At 51.0% G+C, this 19,306-nt stretch overlaps 1 protein-coding gene across 1 annotated transcript; it reads right to left on the bottom strand.

Moving 5' to 3' along the window:
- Positions 1–284: 284 nt before the first annotated feature.
- Positions 285–13,121, bottom strand: HSPB8 (heat shock protein family B (small) member 8). The gene is made up of 3 exons (XM_002919673.4): positions 12,281–13,121; positions 6,185–6,248; positions 285–974 (listed from the first exon to the last, which is right to left on the bottom strand). The coding sequence occupies exons 1-3, from the start codon at positions 12,645–12,647 to the stop codon at positions 815–817; spliced, it is 591 nt and encodes a 196-aa protein (XP_002919719.1). The 5' UTR covers positions 12,648–13,121; the 3' UTR covers positions 285–814.
- Positions 13,122–19,306: the final 6,185 nt, after the last annotated feature.

The raw sequence follows: 19,306 nt of genomic DNA, 5'->3' as shown, positions 1-19,306 counted from the left end.
TTTTATTACTATTATTATTATTATTTACTGTTATTTCTCCCTAAACAACAGCACAATTCAAATAACAATGACACACAAGTCCCACTCATATACATAATACCAATACCACTAGCCTGCCTGCCAGTCTGTCTGGCCTTTGCTTGGTTCCTGGTGGAGCTGTTTGGAGACAGCCCCCTCTGTTAAAATCCCAAATTGGACATAGGAGGCACAAGAAAGGGGGGGACTTTAGCCAGAGAATAAATGGGCTTCCAGAGTCCTCAGGGAGTGCCGACTTGGGAACATGCTATATAAATGCTTGGGTGAAGAGCAGAAGGCACTGTTTTCATGTGGGCTGTTGGGTAACTCCCATACGCGGATGTAAGACCTAGCTATCACCCTTCGTAGGCCAGGGCTGCAGGAGAGTGAGCTAATGGGCTCCATCCACCAAACCATAGGGCAGGCATGGAAAGTGGGAACCCAGAATAGGAATCTGGGTGACAGGGAGGTCCCCAGAGAGAGGCAACCCTTGCATTAGCTGCAAGGGAAGATACAGTGTGAAATGTCATGTCCCCTTCTATCTGTTTTGCAACTACAGAATGGGCAACATTGTCATCATGAGAGAAAAGGTAAAGAAAAGGCAACTGAGCATGACCTGCCAATTGCGCCATCCTGTGGAAACACCTACCACTACCCTAGCCAGAGAGTTGGTGGTCAGTCCACCCCACCCCTAACATTTTAGTCACACTAAATCTATGAATTCAGCTAAAGTCACGTACTCTGGAATCAGAGAAGCCCTGGGGCTGGGGAGGGGAAAAGACGGGCCAAGACTGGGGTCTCAGGAACAGGTGACTTCCTGGCTGTCTTGGGGAAGCTCGTTGTTGAAATTGCTCTCTCCAAATGGTGAGTAAGGGGGGACCTGGGGAGCTTCGATGATCAGCAGGCCCTCTGGAGAAAGCGAGGCGAAGACCGTGACAGGATCCACCTCTGCAGGGAGCCTAGGAGAAGCACAAGATGTTACTCCTGTATTCTGTTTCATAGAGCTTAAACAAACTTTTGTGCATTTGGAAGAAAATAGCTTTGATACGAATTTAGGCTCTGAGGGCAGATGGCGCTGATTTGAAGCCCGGCTCTGCCCCTCTCTAGCCGTGCGATCCTGGGCAGGTCACTCAGTTGCTCTGAGTTTATGCCCTAATCTGCAAATGGAGATAGCAATATAAAACTTGTATAGTATTTGAAGCCAGACAGAGTCTGGACACGCTTTGCAAATGGTAATATAGTGTACCAAAAGATCGCTGAAAAGATCGCTGTGGCCCAGATGTTTGGGCTTTGGTTGAGGTCTCTGTCCACAGTGGACCGGCTGCTGGAAGAAACGGCCACCACTACCATCCCGTTATAGAATGCAAGTAAGGTGTTACTCCCAGCAGGTAACACCCTTTCATTTGCCATGTGCCTGCTGAAAGCGCTTTACTACAGAACGCATTACTGGTGAATTAATGATGCAACAGCCTGGCCACCTGGCAACATTCTCTCCAATGCTTAGAATGAGCCTCAGTTTGGGTCACACCTTAACAGGTCATAACTGCTTTGTTCCCAAAGCACATTTATAGGAAATGACCTGGCTAGAACTTTACAAAGAGCCCAGAGTGGTTAATAGGTAGGAATTAATTTGCCCGTTGCACAGAACATTTAAGAGAGACTTGAGGAAATCAAGTGGCAGGCCCCGTGAGTGAGAACCTCAAAGGGATTTCTTAATCCAACTTGGGTTCCAATTCTGAAGCTATTTTTTTTTAATGATTTTTTTTATTGTTTTGGGTGAAAGAGACAATCTGAGACATGGTTCCTTCAACTAACTATCGGAATTGTGAGAACGTGTTCATGGCCTCATTGGGCTGCCATTATAAATAAAGATTATGAGAAGTATGACCTTCTGAGCACTTTCTATGTGCCAGGCAGTTCACCTGTGTATCATCTCCTTTAGTTGTTAACAATAATCCCACCAGGGAAGTTTTGTTACTGTCGCCATTTACAGACAAGGAAATCGAGGCTAGAGAGGTGAAGTGACTTGCCCAAGGTCACACTGCCGGAAAGAAGCAGATGGAAATGGGAATCTTGGTCTCCAAACTCAGAGCGACTGATCGTGATATTCTTTTGCCTCCCCTGGCACCAGACTTTTGAAAAAAAAGGAAGCCAGGAGGGTCGATCAGCATAGATCTTTCCCCTGGTCCAGGATGGCCCTGCCTGTTAGAAATGCAGAGGTTTTGATCAAAGAACCAAGCAAGGAGGCAGACCCATTCCTGGCCAGGGCAGGATCCTTCCTGAAGCGGGTGGGGAGTTTTTGCAGTGAGCAGCAACATGGAGCCACATGAGCAGCTCTACCCAGGAGACTCCTGCGAAATTAGAGCCGCAGAGATTAACCAGGGACCCGCTGGGAAGGAGGGAAGAGAAAGAGGGAACTTGGGCAGAGGCCAAATCAAACTTGTGAAGCACAGAGGAGGCCAAAAGTCTGGACCTCCCTCCCACTGCTGGGGATGGGCCAACTCTGTTTAACTATCTGCATGCTAACCCATAGCACACCTGGTGCGATGGGGCAGGGCCACCGTGATCCAGAGCACGGGCTTTACGGGCAGGCAGACCTGAGTTCCAATTCTGATTCTTCCTGACTGTGTGACCTCAGGCTAGTGAGCTAGCCTCTCTGAACCTACCTCCTTATAGGAAAAGTGGGTTAATGGTATCTACCTCTTAAGGTTGTGAGAGAATTACGCGGGATGATGAAAGCAAAAGGCTTCTTAGCCCAGTGCTGGCATACAGTAAGTGCTCAATAAGTGTGAGTGCCTACATTGTTACTGCAGTTACCGGCTGTTCAAGTGGGCTTGATGGCTGTGTGTATTTTAGCACAAGTTGTGCTATCACCAAGCTACAAGGGTCAGAACCCAAAAGAATCTCGGTTGTTCAGGACAGTGCTCTCATATTACACCTGGGGAAACTGAGGCCAGAGGTAGGAATAGGCTTGTTCAGGGTCTCTCACCAGGTGACCTTATGTTGAACCCCCATGGTGGGAAAATTATTCCTTTTGCATTCTTTTTCAATCCTTCCATTTGCATCCAAAGAAACATTTCAGCTAAGTGTTGACTTCAATACCTTTAGCCTCTGTCCCTCACTGTTTTCTGTTTTTAAGAAAGAGAGAGGTGATCTAAGGCTTGGACCCTTAGGTAGACAATGCTACCTATTCAACCGCGTTTTTCTTCCATTGGATTTGTTTTATGATTGCCCTCTTCAGTGAACATTTTAGTAATGGGAATTTAACTTTCCCAAAAGTGACGTGATCAAAAAGAAAAGAAATCTTAAGCAAATAATAATACAGGAATGTAAGCACATAAGGCAAAATGTAGTTGAAGATGGTCTGTGAATGACAACAATCTGGTCTTCCTTAACCAGGTAGGAGGCCATGGGCTTTGAAGGTGGGAAGATCTGTGTTCAAATCCCAGATCTGGCTCATGACTAGCTGTGTGACCTTTGTAGAATTCCAAAATCCCTCTGAACTTCAGTTTTCTCATTCATAAGATGGACTTAGTAATACCTACTTCATCGGATTCTTTTCAGAGTGAAATAATATTAAACCTAACCCCCTTTCCACATGGCTCTTGATACACTGCAGATGTCAGTAAATGGCAGAACGGGTACCTGGGAAGATAGGGAGCAAGGAACTAAAGTTTGCTTTGACTCTGAGCATCTTCCAGTGATGATTTCCTGTGTCCCCTGCTTCTTGTCCTCTCATCCAAGTTGGGTGTGGAAAGATCCCATCTACAAACTTGCCCTGCCCCCAACCTGATCGGCAAATTCCAAGACCTCTCCTGCTCCCCCTCATCCGGTCAAAATGGCGCCTTTTACAAGGGGATGGATGTGTCAGGGAGAATTTCTTAGCTGTGGCAGAGGCAAACAGCTGTAGCATCCTGCCTGGGAGAAAATCTCCAAGGATCTCAGTCTGGCTGAAGGAGCTTCCCTGACCTCTGATGACCGGAGTTTTTCCTGGAATAGGCAATGGAGCCTTCTGAGAATGGGCCAGGACCATCCTTGGTGTCTAGAGTCTGAGCAGAGCCAGGGGGTCCCAGGAGGTCCCAGCTGCTCTCACGTGACTCCAGCCTTGCAGAGTTTAATATTAGTCCCCACAGACTGAACACTGAGTCTGGACCTCATGCTAAGTGCTTTACACGCCTCCTCTCATTCCCTATCACAGCTATGTCCATGAGGGAATGTGGGGACAGAAGCTCAGGGCAGTTCAGAGGAGTTCAGGGGATCTGTTCCAAGTTATCCACTTTCTTTATCATGGAACCAGGACTCCCTGTGTCCAGAGGAGCTTCAAAATACTTAGCAACTGGCCCAGAGGGACGGTGACCAACCAGAATGGATGGATATGTGCCACAGTGATGGAGTAGGGTGCTAGGGACCCCTTGTTGTTGGAACGTGGGGAGGTGCGGAGGGTCCTGGGGACAGGGTCAGGATGGCCAGGCTGGCTAGGGAGGGCACGGGGGTGCTCAGGACAATGGCAGTCCAGTATTGTAACAAGCAGCTCCCCTCAGTTGCTGGACCCCAGCTGTGCCTTGAAGAGCTTTAGGCATTTCTGTCTGGCCAAGTCACTCCAGCAAGCTGCTTTCTGGGAAGTCTCAGAGATGGGGACATCCGCGTTTTATAAAGATGATTAACCCCTGACTTCTTTCCAGCTCAGTCCCTTCCACAGCATTGCCCTGCCTGTGACTCTATCCCGAGGCCTTATTTGAGTCTCTTCCAAGAAATATCTGCTCCCTCTGCACTTTTTCCCCCCTTTCCTTTCCCCTCTCCCTCTCAGCAGCGGTTCATCTGGCTGCTGTACCAGGGAGAGGTGTGGGCCTTGGGGATGGCAGGCGAGCCAGCTAGCGTGAAGAAACACAGTTAGCAGTTCGCCTTATCAGGAAGTGTCCTTGGGCTTCTAAGAACTCCAGAGGCGCCGGGTGAGTCAGGACTGGGCACATGGCAGGAGAGACGCGACTGCAGAACCCCAGAGCTGAAAGAAGCCTCAGAATGCAGCCTGCGCACTCTCTTCCAGACCGGGGACATCTTTGCCAGGGCTAGGCATGGAGTAAAGACTCAACACCACTACCAATAATAGTAACAACAAATTGCCACGTAGGGGACTTACTGTGCCCTGGTGGCCGTGCCATGATTTCATTTCATTTTCAGTTGGTGACTCCGGAGAATCAACACCCACCCGATCCCTTTTACGAGTGAGGAAAGGGCATCCCTTGCTCCAGGCATGAGCACTGCGCTCAGGGTTCAAGGATCAGTTTGGGGCTGTTCTAAATTAGAATCGTAAGGACTTTGGGCAGGTCTCTTCACCTCTGGGAACTTCGTTTCCCCATCATACAAGGAGGGTAATGTCTCTTCTGCCCACTGTGAAGATTAAATGCATTGACTGGGACAAGACTTTGGGGCCAGAAACGTACGTAGCGGAGTGCTGCTGGGTAGAGCACGTGTCTGGGAAGAGGGGTCCCCCAACAGCACCTTGCCGTAGGCTCCCTCCCTACAGCTGGCTTTGATTCACTGGCCCAGCCTGGTGGTCCTCCTGCTGCAGGCATGATTCCCCCGGGCTCAGCCCTTCGCACACCCCGCAGCAAAACTGCCCTTCATGTGTCCCAAAGCCTCAGCCTCCACAGCCCCCCGGGAGGAAACAGCAAAGTCAGGACACTTTTCAGTTTCCTTCCTGCAGATGCTCTAGGGAAGGTGGCATGCTCTTCCGGTAGCGGGGCACTGAGAGAAAGCAACCTTCCCAAGATTCTATTGGGCATTTGGGCATCGGGGGATGGTCTCAGTTGATGGTGACGGAGAGCTTCCCCAGGCGTACCACGCGGGGCAGAGAGTGCCCCGATTTTCAGGGAATCACAGATGAGTCATTTTGTTTCTCGGACTCTCCATCTACAAAGTAGCATCTTTAATTCCCACCTCACGGGGGCACTGAGCAGGTGTGAAGGCATAATTTACACGTCCCCCTTCCTGGGACCCTACGGCAGGTTTGCTGTGACGCCTTCTCCCCTTTAGGGGTGAAGGTTCAATTCCCTGCTCTGGGTCTTGTCTTGAAAGAGAGATGCCCGAGAGAGACACACCAGATCTCGAGTCCCAGACACTACCCACACCTCCACCCCAACCCTGGAACCCACACCGCCAGGTGACTCACTGGATTTTCTTTGTGAAGTTCTTGGAAACGATGCCACCTTCTTGCTGCTTCTCTTCATGTTTGCCTAGAAGGGAGAGGAATGCCACATGTAAGCATCTATGTCCCCTGGACTTCAGTCAAGACTCAGGCTTGGGTTCTAATCGTGCCCCAGCCCCTGCCCCACCCTTTGGCTTGGGGCTCAGTCTGGAGACACCAGTTACCTGAGCAACCTCGCCCCTTCCCCCTAGCCAGCCAGTCAAATCCGGAGGCTAGCATCCCAGGAGGGATGGTAGGAAAGAAGTGGGGTCAGGTGCTGAGGGCTGATTTGCCACACAGAGCCTTTCTTGGCTCTGAGGTGGGCTTCCTTCCCCCTTGGTTACAGAGGCAGGAACTGAGGCCCAGTGATGGGTCCATGGTCACCCAGCAGGTACATGGCAGGCCTGGGCTTTGAACCAGCTCTCCCTGAATCCAAGCCAAGTGCTGGGGTCTCACGCCCCTCTTCCTGTTCCAGCTTGCAGTTAGCTCTTTGAGCCACATTATCTGTACCTAGAATGGACGAATAGCCTGGAAATAATGCTTCAATCTGCGAAAACAAACAAAACAAAAACACCCGGAGTCTCCAAAGCGGGGGGGGGGGGTTTCCTTAAGAAATGGCACATTCCACCTGCCTTGCCTTATACAGGGTAGCAGGGGAGGGCTGTTCTTCTTTCCTCAGGAAGGAAAAAGATAAGATTACATGAAGGTTGAGCCCAGACTGGCTATCACCTTGCAATTTATATAGCAACTTCAGAGCCTCCTGGCTGCTCCTCACTCTTCTTTCTCTTCTTCCATTTTAATGTAGAAAGCCTCTAATTTCTCTCTCTTTTTTTTTGAAGATTTTATTTATTTGAGATAGAGTAAGCACAAGCTGGGGGTAGGGGCAGAGGGAGAAGCAGACTCCCCACCGAGCAGGGAGCCCAACGTGGGGCTCCATCCTTAGACCCCAGGATCATGACCTAAGCTGAAGGCAGATGCTTAACCGACTGAGCCATCCGGGCGCCTCTCTAATTTCTCTTTAAACAAACCAGATTAGTGCCCAGTGGAGCTTTCCAGCTCCTATCTTTATTTGTTCCTCATCCGTGGGGCCACATTCCCCGGACAAGAACCCTCATGTACACAGGGACACTGCTCTGAGAAGCTTTGGAACGCAGACTGTAAATAACCTTGTGGGATGTTTTGGCAGCCCAGGTTTTTAAAAAAATGACAATTTATAGGTGATTGCATTATTAATTGCTTTTTAAAATTATTCATAATGTCTTTATTAATGACTTTGTTCTGATTGTAAGAAAATACCAGGGTATCCTAGAAAATGTAGAATATAAAGAAATGAATGATCCAAACCACCGGACGAAACCACATTTTTGTATAAGTTCCAGACTTTTCTTTCTATGTTACTTAGGCATGCATAAATGTTATAGAGTATAGATGTATATCACGTATTTTAGCAAATGGGGTCAGATTTTATGTTATGCTCAAAACTGTTATCTCTTGCTGACGTGTTATAATTATTTTTCTGTGTTACACCAAATATTCTTCCACAGTGTGACTTTTTAATGGTTGCACAGCGTTCCACTGTATTGATACATAAGTTCGTTTAGCCAATCCCTGGCTTTTGGGCACTGAGATGGGTATCCGACCTTAGAAAGAAACTCCTTGCACCGAACATTCTTACAGCTGGATCTTTGCATCCAGCCTGATGACATCTTCAGGATAAATTCTAAGTTCTAGAATTTCTGAGGCTTGATCTGTATTGCTAAAGTGCCCTTAGCAAATGCTGTGTCCGTTTATTCACTCATGGGCTGGGCAGAAAGGGGTACACGGATAGGAATTCGTTTTTAAACTGGAGTGCCTGGTTACCCAGAACACACTATGCTCTGAAGGTGCTGCTGCTTGGAGAGTAGATTTGGACCTGCCAAGTGCATGAGTACCAACTGTCCAGCCCTAACCCAGGCCTGTGGCCAGGGGAGCACCGTCTGTTCCCGACACCCTCCCCAAAGCCTGGGCCTCCGGAGGTCTGCTTCCCCTGGGGACCGGCCAGTGCCTCTGACTCAGCCCTTTTGCACACTTGGTGTCCTGAGAATAACAAACAGTGATGATGATCAAAAAAATAGCAATAACAGACTCTTAAATAGTGCTTGCTTGGTGTCCGCCCCCCTCCCAGCTCCTGGCTATAGCTACTTCTTTAATTTTCACGACAACCTTAGAAAGCAGGGACTTTTGTTATTACCATTTTGTGCACGGGGAGCGGAAGTTCAGAGAGGTTAAGTGATGCGCTGAGGGTCACACAGCTTGGAAGTGCTGGAGCAAAGGGGTGTAGGTTTTGGACTTCAGTCCCTGCTCTAACACCTCCCTAGCACATCCCCACTCTTCTCTGAACCTCGGTTTATTCTTCTCTAAAATGGGGGTGGCAACACCTTCCTAATTATTGGGTTGCTGAACAAATGCGAATGAGTCACAGAATTGCTTTGTAAGTTGTAAAAATGTGTGAAGGCGAAGGTTTGTGGCTTATTTTGATGTCTGGAGAAAGGGCTGCTTCCGAAAGGCTAAGCTTGCTTGTCCATGCCCTGAAAATAGGGTATTGGGGTTAGGGAGGGGAGGATCTCTGAGCAGGCACAGCTCCAAGATTTCCCATAAAGAGGAGCCTGGTTGAAAATGGATGTTGCTACCCGAGGCTCATCTTGAAGCTTAATTTGCATATAATTTGAATATCTATTTATTGGGGCAGCTTAAGGATTATGAGTGATTTTTAATTTCTTATTTTGCTTTCCTATCTGTGTTTTCTACTGTGGAAATATTTTATTTTTGTAAACAGAAAAAAAGTAATTATGATTCTTTTTTTAAAAAAAGAACTCATCTGGAGGCTAGGGCAAGCCAGAGGCCCCTCACAGCTACTATTTTTTCAACAAGCCTCAGAGAAATGTAGGTGCCAAGAAGCAGGCACGAGCACTTCAGGGAAAGCCATTGGCCCAGCTAAAGAAAGAAGGTGCTGTTTCCAGGGGAGGCAGAGGCCCTGGGATTAAAGAGAAGGGGTGGGAATAAGGCCTCTGGGTTTTCCAGTTCCTTCTTGGCCAGGACCTGGCCCAGTGGCCCATGAAGAGAACATTTCTTGGCTGGTGGCTGCAGGGTAGGAATAGGGGAGGATAAGGCATCATAAAAAGCATCTAGTCTAGCATTTTCCAAATACTTCCCTGGAACTAGACACTCAGATGTGGTCAGATAAGATAGGGCTGCCTCCAGAGATCCATAAACTATTCAAAGCTCTGATAAGTCCTGCAGGGAGGAGAGCTGTTTATAATTTTGTTTCCTCTGGCACCTTTTAGAATTCTGGACCACCTATCCTGCATTTCTTGGATACCTATTGATATCCTAAACTGTATCATTTGGCAAATACTGATTTAGTTCAACTCCTCCTAAGTAAAGCTGAGGACCTAGAGGTGGCAGGATTTGCCCAAGGCTGTATAATCGGAAGAAAATCCAGCCATCCTGACTCAGAACTGTCTAAGCAGGCCTGGCTTTGAATTGCAGACATGTGCTATGGAGGATGGGGGGGGGGATCTCACGTGAGTTACTCTCTCTGAGCTTCAATGTCCTCACTTGTAAAGTGGATATCACAAACCTACCCATATTTCCTTGAGAGTCCATGTGAGGAACAAGGGAGCCAACATATGTAGGCATTTAGCCCACTGCCCTGTACCAGGTGCTTGAGGAAGAATAGGTCTGTCGTTATGTGATGTAGGATAAAAGACTGATTTTAAATGGAGCCCTGATACCCATCTGATTTCTTAAATCCATTTTCTGAGAGTCTCTGTATGTACTCTCAGGGGATTTGGATTCTGTCAAGCTGAGGTTGCTAAGTGCACACCTGGGAGGCATTTTTACAACCTTAAAAGGCTTTGTCTTATTTAAGCACCCAACAACCCCATTTTACAAATACGGAAACTGAGGCTCCATGACTCGTTCAGAGCCTCATGCGGAGCTGTGGATTAACAAGGTATTTAGTGGGATCTCAGCCTGGAGCTGCCACAGCCCAGTTATTAAGAAGCACCTAGAAAGGAGGGGCGCCTGGGTGGCACAGCGGTTAAGCGTCTGCCTTCGGCTCAGGGCGTGATCCCGGCGTTATGGGATCGAGCCCCACATCAGGCTCCTCAGCTATGAGCCTGTTTCTTCCTCTCCCACTCCCCCTGCTTGTGTTCCCTCTCTCACTGGCTGTCTCTATCTCTGTCGAATAAATAAATAAAATCTTTAAAAAAAAAAAAAAAAAAAAAAAAAAAAAAAACAAAGATGGGGGAGGTGGTGGTAATAATCACCTTATTTACAGAGTGCCGGGCAGACACTATTATTTGCCCTCTTTTACAGACTCTGCATTTATTATCATATATTGTCTGCATGTATTTGTAATCTTCCCTACAGACTTGCAGGGCCGATATTATTACACTCCCCATTGTGCACATAAGGAAAGCGAGGCTCAGAGCAGTGAGAAGACTTTCTTGTCCATATCCATCTGGCAGGGTCAGGATTTGAACCCAGGTCTCCAAGGAGCATCTACCATTGAGGGTCTCCTGGGGCCTTGCTCTGTGCCCAGCATTTTAGTAACAGCAACGTCACAGCCATGAGAATACTGATCCCTCATGTTCCAGGCAACAGCTCCACACTGGACACACATCAGGTCACCTAACACAGCAGTCCTCGTGCTGTGTAGCCACTGGAACCCTGATGTCCAGATAAGGACACAAAGCACAGAGAAGGCAAGCAGTTTGCACATCCCGCCAGTCCGTGGCAGACCCAGGTTCAGCACTTGGGCCTGGCTCCACAGCCAAGTCTGGAAGGCCTAGCTGAACCCCTCCATCTGCACGTGGCCCCAGCGTGTCTCATGGCCCACCCCACCCGGCCCCAATCCTCTGATGTTTATAATTCCACCCTGCAAGGCTTTGAAACTCCCCCTACATGCCACCCTGCCAGGCTTGTCTCTGCCCAGCCTGGCTTTGCAATGGCTTTTATTGATTTTTCTGGTCGGGAGCCTGCCAGGAACACACTCTTTTTAATGGAGCGTTAATTGGGAGGGAAGAGAGAGGAAGCCTGTTCCCCTGCTGCCCTGCTTAATGGGGACGGAGCCTCCTGTCTCCTCTTCCTTTCTCCCAGGCTGGGAGGTGGCGCAAGCCCTGGGCCTGGGAGTCCAGGGCAGGCCCAGACTCTTCCTGCTGGCTGCTGACTCATGGCGTGACCTTGGACAAGTCCCGCTTGGGCCTCAGCCGCCTCAGCTGTAAAATGGGGGTAGACAGCCCCGCTACTTGGGGCTGGAGTGAGTGAGGATTATCTGGTAGAAGGAATGTAAGAGTCTTAGCCCAGTTCTTGATACCCAGTAGGTGCTCAACAAACCATCAAATTGCTCCTGGCCTCCCCATTCCCAAGACAGCCTGGGTTTGAATCCAGGTGGCCATGGGCAAGTTACTGTAACCGTTCTGTGCCTCAGTTTCCCCATATGTAAAAAGAGACAAACAGGCCCCACCTCCTCTGGTTGTTTTAACTGAGATGTTGCAGGTAAAGCACAGTGTTGTGCCTAGCACAAGGTTACCAGTTAGTACCCTTCCAGTGACTATCCTGCCTCAGTTTCCTTATCTGGCACAAGGGGAGGTGTTCCTCTTGAAACCTGTGCTGATCATTAGCTCTATCATGGCACACCCTTCTAGACTGTGCTGTGCCCCGGGGGTGCCAAGAGTCCTATCGCTTCTTTGTATTTCTTCTATATCTGTTTAACTTATTTTTTATAGGAATTCTTTTCTGTCAAAGCATGTGACGTGGTTCGCATTTCCCTGCCTCTCCTCTGATGGGTACAGCACCCAAAGGCCTGAGCAGCTGGGTCAGGTTGAGGTGTCTCCTGGAAGCCCGGGGAAGGAGTGCTTTTCCATAAAGATAACTTCTGTGGGCTCTCTGGGTTGCATTCCTGAGCCCTGAAGTCACCTGTGTCACACGCTGCTGTCACAGCTCACCCTCTAAGGGAACAGAGTTCTCTTGGCTGTTCCCGGGGCTGAGGCCTACACCCCTCTCCTGGGTTCTTTCTCACTCCTTTCCCTCACTCACCGGACACCTCCACGTATCCGTCCTTGGTCTTCACCATCAGCTCCTCTGGCTTAAAGCTGTGCACGTTGACGCACACTTTCCAGGGCTCCCCGGGGAAGGGTGGGGGACTCCTGCCCTCCGCAGGCACCCCGAACCTGGCTGCAGCCGTCGGCCCCCGAGGCACCATGCCTGACCTCAGGGTCCCAGGCCACCCCGGGGAGAATCGAGGCAGGGCCCAGTTGCGCCATGAGGCGGTCAGGTCGTCGGGGAAGGGGTCCATGCCAAAGTCATCATCCAGCAGGCACGAGGGGAGGGACGAGTCTCGGAAGGGGTCCCGGCGCAGGCGGCTTGGGTAGTGGCAGGAGAAGGGCATCTGACCATCAGCCATGGCTGCTGAGCTGGAGTAGAAATGGAGGCTCAGAGAGAGGGAGCCACCTGCCCAAGGTCACACAGCAAGGTGATGTGGGGGTGCTGGCCTTCCGAGATTGTTCTTCAGTTTCAGAAAATGCTGAACCATCCACTGCCAAGGACAGAGGGGGTGTACCCGGCTGGGGTCCCAGCGCCCAAAGACACTCCACAGGCGACCACCAGGTGGCCCAGCAGAATTCCAGAGGGCCCCTCTCCGCACTGCCTCACCGGAGACCAGCCAGTCACTGTCCTCCCAGGCTGTCCAGGCTCTCAGCCAGAGCCGCTGAGATGTCTGGAGTAGCGTCAGGAGCTTAATAAACCCAGGGACACGGGCCTAGAAACTTCTCCTTGCTTCTCCGGGGCTGAGAGCCTTCTATTTATTGCTGCTTGGGGCTGGGGGCGGGTTTTGCAGGCGCCTCCTGTCACAGGAGTATTCGGAGGTGATGAACCAGTCCCTGAGAATCCGCTGAGGGAACAGCTGGCCTCCCGGGGGGCGGGGAGGGGCCTTGGCGTCCAAGTCCAGCCAGCCTGTCCGGACACTCTCCTCCCCCCCGCTGGGCTCAGCTCCGCCCCCTCTCCGCTGCTCCCTCCCCCGGATCCTCCTCCCCACGCTCTGTGCAAAGGCCTGCAAGGCTATTAATAACCCTCCGCCTGCCAGGCCCCGGTCACCCCAGTAATACCTTCTCCAGAGCCTGCTGCATGTCCTGCCCCCCTTGGGGACCTACAGAAGGAGAGGAGAGGGATGGGGGGCCCAGTGGATTTGAAGGCAGGTGGCCTTGGGCTGCTGTCACCCCTTACAAGCCGACCTCGGAAGCGGCTTGCCTTCAGCGTCCTCTGAGCGCAGTAACATTATTCCCCTGGGTATCTGTGAGCCCGTCAGTTTTCCCACCTGTAAAATGGACATAATAGTAGCCACCTCATGGGTGTGTCATGAGGACCACACGAGGTGACCATCCTTAAACGTTTAGCGACTGACACTTTTATAATAGTCAATTTTGAGTTCTTAGTTACGTAAGGCTTGCTGTATGCTGGGCCCTGTTCTAAGTGCTTTCCAGATATTAAACTGGCTTCAACCACAACAACAATCCTGGGAGGAGAGTGCTGTAGGAAGTGTTAACCAGTGGTGTCCTCTATTAGTAGTCGTCGTCCTGTTATGACTGTTAATAACGCCGATTATCAGGAGGTGTGTGTCTGTGGTCTGCACCGGAGGCCCGGAGAGGACCTACCTGCTAGACTTCCCTGTTCCTCACCATAGCTTGGAGAGTGAACTTAGAAATTGTCCGTTGACCTAACGCCCCCCGAGCTTTGGGTTCCAGTCTTTGCTCTGTCCCCAACAACAGGTGGGTGATTTGGGCCGGCCGTTCTCCCTCTGTGGGCTGCAGGGTCTTAGCTGTGCCTTCTTTGCAGGGTGGGGTGGGGTGGGGTGGGGGTGTTAAGGAATTCAGTGAGTCACTGGTTGAGAAATCAGTTTGACGTTAGGCAGTGCCTGCATGAGGCCGTTTGCTAAAAATAATAGTATGGAGAGCAACAGCCACCATCGTTTACAGCCTCCTCCTCTGTACCTGCCTCCATGGGGAGTCTGGGGCTGCCACTCTCATGGTGAACCCTCGCAGCAACGGCGGGGATGTTCTCACCACCCCTGTTTTGCAGGTGAGGAAGCAGAGTGCAGAGCATTGGCTCGTGCACATGGCTACAGGGGTGGCAGGGCCTGGGGGGGGGGGCCACGTGTGTCCGTGCCGAGCTGACTGGTGGAGACCCCCACTCTCCCTCCCACACTAGCCGAGAGAGGGAGACTGAGGTGCCCCCCACTCCCCCATCCCGAGTGAGTGACTGGGTCCCCACTTAACTCTGGTGAGATCATTCTGCTCGAAGCTTCAGGCTGACGTCATGGTTGGGCACGGAAGCCTCAGCTCTCCCTGTAATTACAGCTGGGGTGGGGCTGGCTGGGTTTGGAGCCGGAATGGGGAGAATCACTGCATGACACAGAGAAGAAAGCCGGCCCTGCCTGGGACCTGGGCTGGGGCCAGGGTGAGGTTTCTGAGTGGGTGGCTTGGTCCCCAGTTCGTTTGTGTGTGGGTTTGAGTGGGTGGAGCGGTTAGTGTGTTTGTGCACGGATGGGGCTGTGTTTATTTATGGGTGAGTCTGCTGCTGGGCGTGTGCTGGAAGAGCCTCCTCCTTCCTTTCTGGGCCTCTTCTCCACAACCCCTCAGAGCCTTCGAGCACCTTCTCATTTCAAGGATGCTTGCAGCACGGAAGCCAGCAGGAGAGGACGGAGGGTGTGCAGCTAGAAAGCAGAAATAGCAATCATTAGCATTTATCCAGCACTTTCCATGTGCTGGGTTCTGTTCTGAGCCCTTTGAATTTATGTATATTAACTCCTGGAATCCCTCCTACAACCCTACAAGGAAGGGGCTTTTATTATCCCCGTTTTACTGCTGAGAAAACTGAGGCTCAGGGAGATTATGTGACTCACCCGTGTCTACACACCCGGTTAAGTGGCCGAGCTGGGATTCGAACCTAGGCAGTCTGTCTCTTGACCCCTCTGCTGCACTGCCTCTTATAATCACAGTCATGGCTCACATTTATTGAGCACTGACTGTGTACCAGGCTTTATTCATGATCTCACTGGACCCTTATGGTTCAGAGAGATGAAGCCGCCTGCCAAGGGCCACACAGTGGGACTTGGGAGTCCCCCCCCCCACCCGCCCCGGTCTGGTCCAGTCATCTGCCCACATGCCTGCTGCATGCTGTCCGCCCCCTCCCTACACCCCGCCCCTGGGTTCTCAGCACATTTCTGGGTCAGGCCAGCCTTCCGTTTGGGGAAGCTGAGGAAGGAGGCAGCTACTCATCGTGCTGGCCCATCCACCTGGACAGGAGTCAGCAAACCCTGCCGGCTGTCGTTAGCCAGATGAAAACATGGGGCCAGGCCCCGGAGAAGACAGGGAGAGGAAGGGGCCTCCAGGCTGGCTCTCTGTGGGAAGGAAAGACCCTGTGGGATGCGTGTGCGCGTGTTGGGGCAGGGGTGGGACGCGGTAGTAGACCCCACGTTCCAGAACAAGTGTTCTCTTGGCTGCTTTCCTCTTAGAGCTTTCACATGGGAAGGACCACAGTTAATCCCCGAACAGACAGCCCAGGGGGAGGGTGACATCACCCTGCATTCAGGAAACGGGGGGCACAGGAGGGAGCAGCGGCAGCCTGACGTCACCCAGGTAGTGACAAAGACACCGTTGGTTGGCTGCCCACTTCTGGGCTCTTCCTTTCCATGGCAGCAAGACCCCACATTCCCTCCTTCCCTAGGTATTTCCAGCCTCCGGCCCTGCCCAGCCTCACATCCTTAACCTGCAGGCCCAGCACTAACCCTCTGTGGGGTGGGTCTTATAGGGACTGAAGGAGGAGCCTCTGAGTCCCTGGAAGGCATGGCTTTCTGGACATCATTTTTGCTTACTGTTTTCTCTACAAGTCTAGGGGTCTGGAGCTCTTGTTCCAGGAGTGGGGGCAGATCCTGGTGGCTGCCTGCGTTCACTCAGGGTCCGGGTCCAGGAAGACCCGTCTCAGAGTCCCTTCCGTTGGATGCCCCGAAGCCCAGCACATCTTCCGGCAAACACAGGGTGCACGTGCTCCTGTTCTTTTTCCTTCCCTTTGTCAGACCCCCCCAACAGATGACACTAGTGGAATTTCCAGCACATTCAGCTCCAGGAGGGCAGGACCCTGGGGTGTCAGCATCCCCTGTGCCTGGCAGGGTGTGTGGTGCATTTTAGGGGCTCAGCAGATGATGCCATGTTAGCAGCCCTGTGTCCAAATGACCTTGTTCACATGGGACAGACCCTGGGCCCAGTAACAGCATTAGAATATCAACTAAAATTTCCAAGTGCTTAGAAGGGACCAAGCGAAATGGTTTCCAAGCGTGCTGTTTATTTATTCCTCACGACAGCCCCCCTCCCAGAAGTTCATGCTCTCATCATCCCCCATCTTACCCATGAGGAAACTGAGGTTCAACAGGAAGGAACTTGTCCGAGGGCCACCAGCTTGTGGCTTCTAAACCCCGCTGGGTCTCAACCTCAAGCCCAGTGCTCTTTCCTTCGCCAAACACCCGTGCGAAAACGGATGATGATACATAAAATAAACAACCCACACGCTCCCTCCCTACACAAGTCAATGCCCTCCCAGTCCCAGTCAGCTAATGCTTACTGATTGAATTTTACCTTCCCTTTACTATTATCTCCAAAATTCTTTCCAGGGATCAGCTTCCTCTAACCACCCCTATAGGTAACAACAACAACAACAACAACAACAACGACACCTATTTAACATTTTGTAAGAGTTGTATTTTGCATAAGTCAGTTTATTTAATCCTACTCCAATTTGCTCTCACATATGATTGTCCCTGCTCACAGATGACAATATTGAGGCACAGAGAGGTTAAATAACTGGCTGAAGCCCACACAGCTACCCAGTAGCGGAGCTGATGCTCAAGTCCAGGCAGTCTGGCTCTAGAGCCTGTGCCCCTAACCGCCTCACCACCACACGCTTCTGTGAATAACGGCCACCTGAACCACGAAACAGTAACAGTCCCCACCATGATTTGAGACCCCTTACATGCCAAGCTCTACTAAGTGCCCTGTGTGCCTTACCTCTCTTCATCCTCATGACAGCCCTATGAGGCAGTAGTATTGTTAAACCCATTTTATGTTTTTTAAAAATATTTATTTATTTGTATATTTATTTGACAGAGTGAGAGAGAGTGAGCACAAGCAGGGGGAGCAGGAGAGAGAGAAGCAGGCTCCCTGCTCTACAACGAGCCCGATGCAGGGCTCGATCCCAGGACCCTGGAATCATGACCTGCACCGAAGGCAGACGCTTGACTGACTGAGCCACCCAGGGGCCCCAACCCCATTTTATGTTGAGAAGTAAAAGCACAGAGTCAGATCTGTGCCAGGGGCTAAGCCCGTACTCTTTGCTGCCCAGTGGGAAGCAGGAGCTCTCCGAACCCAAAGGGACCCAACAGACCACAGCTGACCTTCAGGTCACCAGCCCACCTCTCCCTCTCCCTCCTCGCTGAGCCTGGAAACTTCTTTTAGCCCTTGCAGACTTTCTCAGTAGAACAGGTGACACCAGGAGCCCACCGACATTTGGGAGCCTGGAGGCTGCCTGGGACAAGCCATCACTGTGTCAGCCAGAGGGATCCTTACATGTCACGAGGGCAGGGCCCAGGGGTTCAGTGAACTCAGTGGGAAACAGGGAGTCTGGGGTCAGTAGGGGCTCCTCTTACCTGCATGTGTCTCTGGGAGAAGGGAGTCAGTGATCAGCTGTGGGTGGAGAGGCTCATCCCACCCCCCTCCAGCCATCTTCAAAGAGGGACATCCCAGCCAAGGGCTCTCACAGGCCCCCCTACTTACTCCTGAGCCTTTATCAAGGCTTCCAAAATCCCCTTTCTTAGCACGAATAATTATTCTTCAGCGAGGAGAAGTAATATCTCAATTAACCAGGTCTTTAAAGAAGTGACAGTGTTGGCACTTCCAACTTGAGAAAGACAGTACAGCCTGGTGGCTAAGAACTTGAACAGACCCAGCTGTGCTGCTCTGGGTCAGTGGCCTAGCCTCTCTGAACCTCTGCCTTGTCATCTGTAAAAGGGGGCTGACAACAGTAATTGGCATGGAGCGTGAGGTGGGCGGCGGTTGGGGAGGTGGGCATGGGCCAGATGACGTAGGGCCTCGTGGACCCCATTGAGGAGTTAGGCTTTGTCCTGAGCACTTCGAGGACCCATTGAACAGTTTGGAGAAAGGAGAATGATGTGATGAGATCTATGTTCTAGGAAAATCACCAGCCACTGGTGGAGAGGGCACGGGGGACACAACTCCAGGGAGGCCAGCAAAGGAGACTGTTGTAGGGTCCGGGGAAGATGGCGGCTTGGGCTGGGCTGTTGGCTGAGGAGAGAGAAAGTGTGGACATATTCCACGATATATGAAAGGAGCAGAAGCATTTTGACCGAGGGACTGGACTGGAGAGAGTACATCAGATGCACCGCCCAACATTTAGACGTGGGCATCGGGTGGTTGGTGGTGCCGATCAATGAACATGTGGCAGGGGGCAGATGCAGGGAGTGAGGGGACTCCGTTATTCATTATATACTTATGAAGTTCATACGTGCAAAGCACTGGCCTAGGGGCTAGAGATGAGACAAAACTCTCTGTTCTCACATCTGTCAAATAGTCGAATCAACAATTAAAACAATTTTAGAAACTGAAAAGTTTCATGAAGAACTTGAAGGCTGCTGGCTACCTTTCTGATCTGATTCCCTGCGGTCATCTGCTTGGTCACTGTGCTTGAGTCTTGTGGTCTCCTTTCTGTCCTTTGGACAGAGGAGCCACGCCTATTCCTGTCTGAGGACTTCCTTCCTGCTGTTCCCACTGGCTGTGACACTGTTCCCCCAGATTTCCTCAAGATTGGTCTCTCACTTCATTCGTGCCTCTACTTAAATTTCACCTACTCAGAGCAACTTTCTCCAGCCATTTGGTCCACAGTCAGGTTCTCCTTCGTTTTTCTTCATAGCGCCGGCTACTAACTGACAGTTATACTTAATGCCTTGATTATTTTTTGTTACCTGTCTCTTCCATTAGAACGTAAGCTCCGTGGGGGGCC

This window comes from Ailuropoda melanoleuca, chromosome 12 (assembly GCF_002007445.2).
Source record: "Ailuropoda melanoleuca isolate Jingjing chromosome 12, ASM200744v2, whole genome shotgun sequence".
Taxonomy (NCBI): Eukaryota; Metazoa; Chordata; class Mammalia; order Carnivora; family Ursidae; genus Ailuropoda; species Ailuropoda melanoleuca.
The sequence above is the reverse complement of the archived record's forward strand: the minus strand, read 5'-3'. Positions and strand labels throughout refer to the sequence as shown.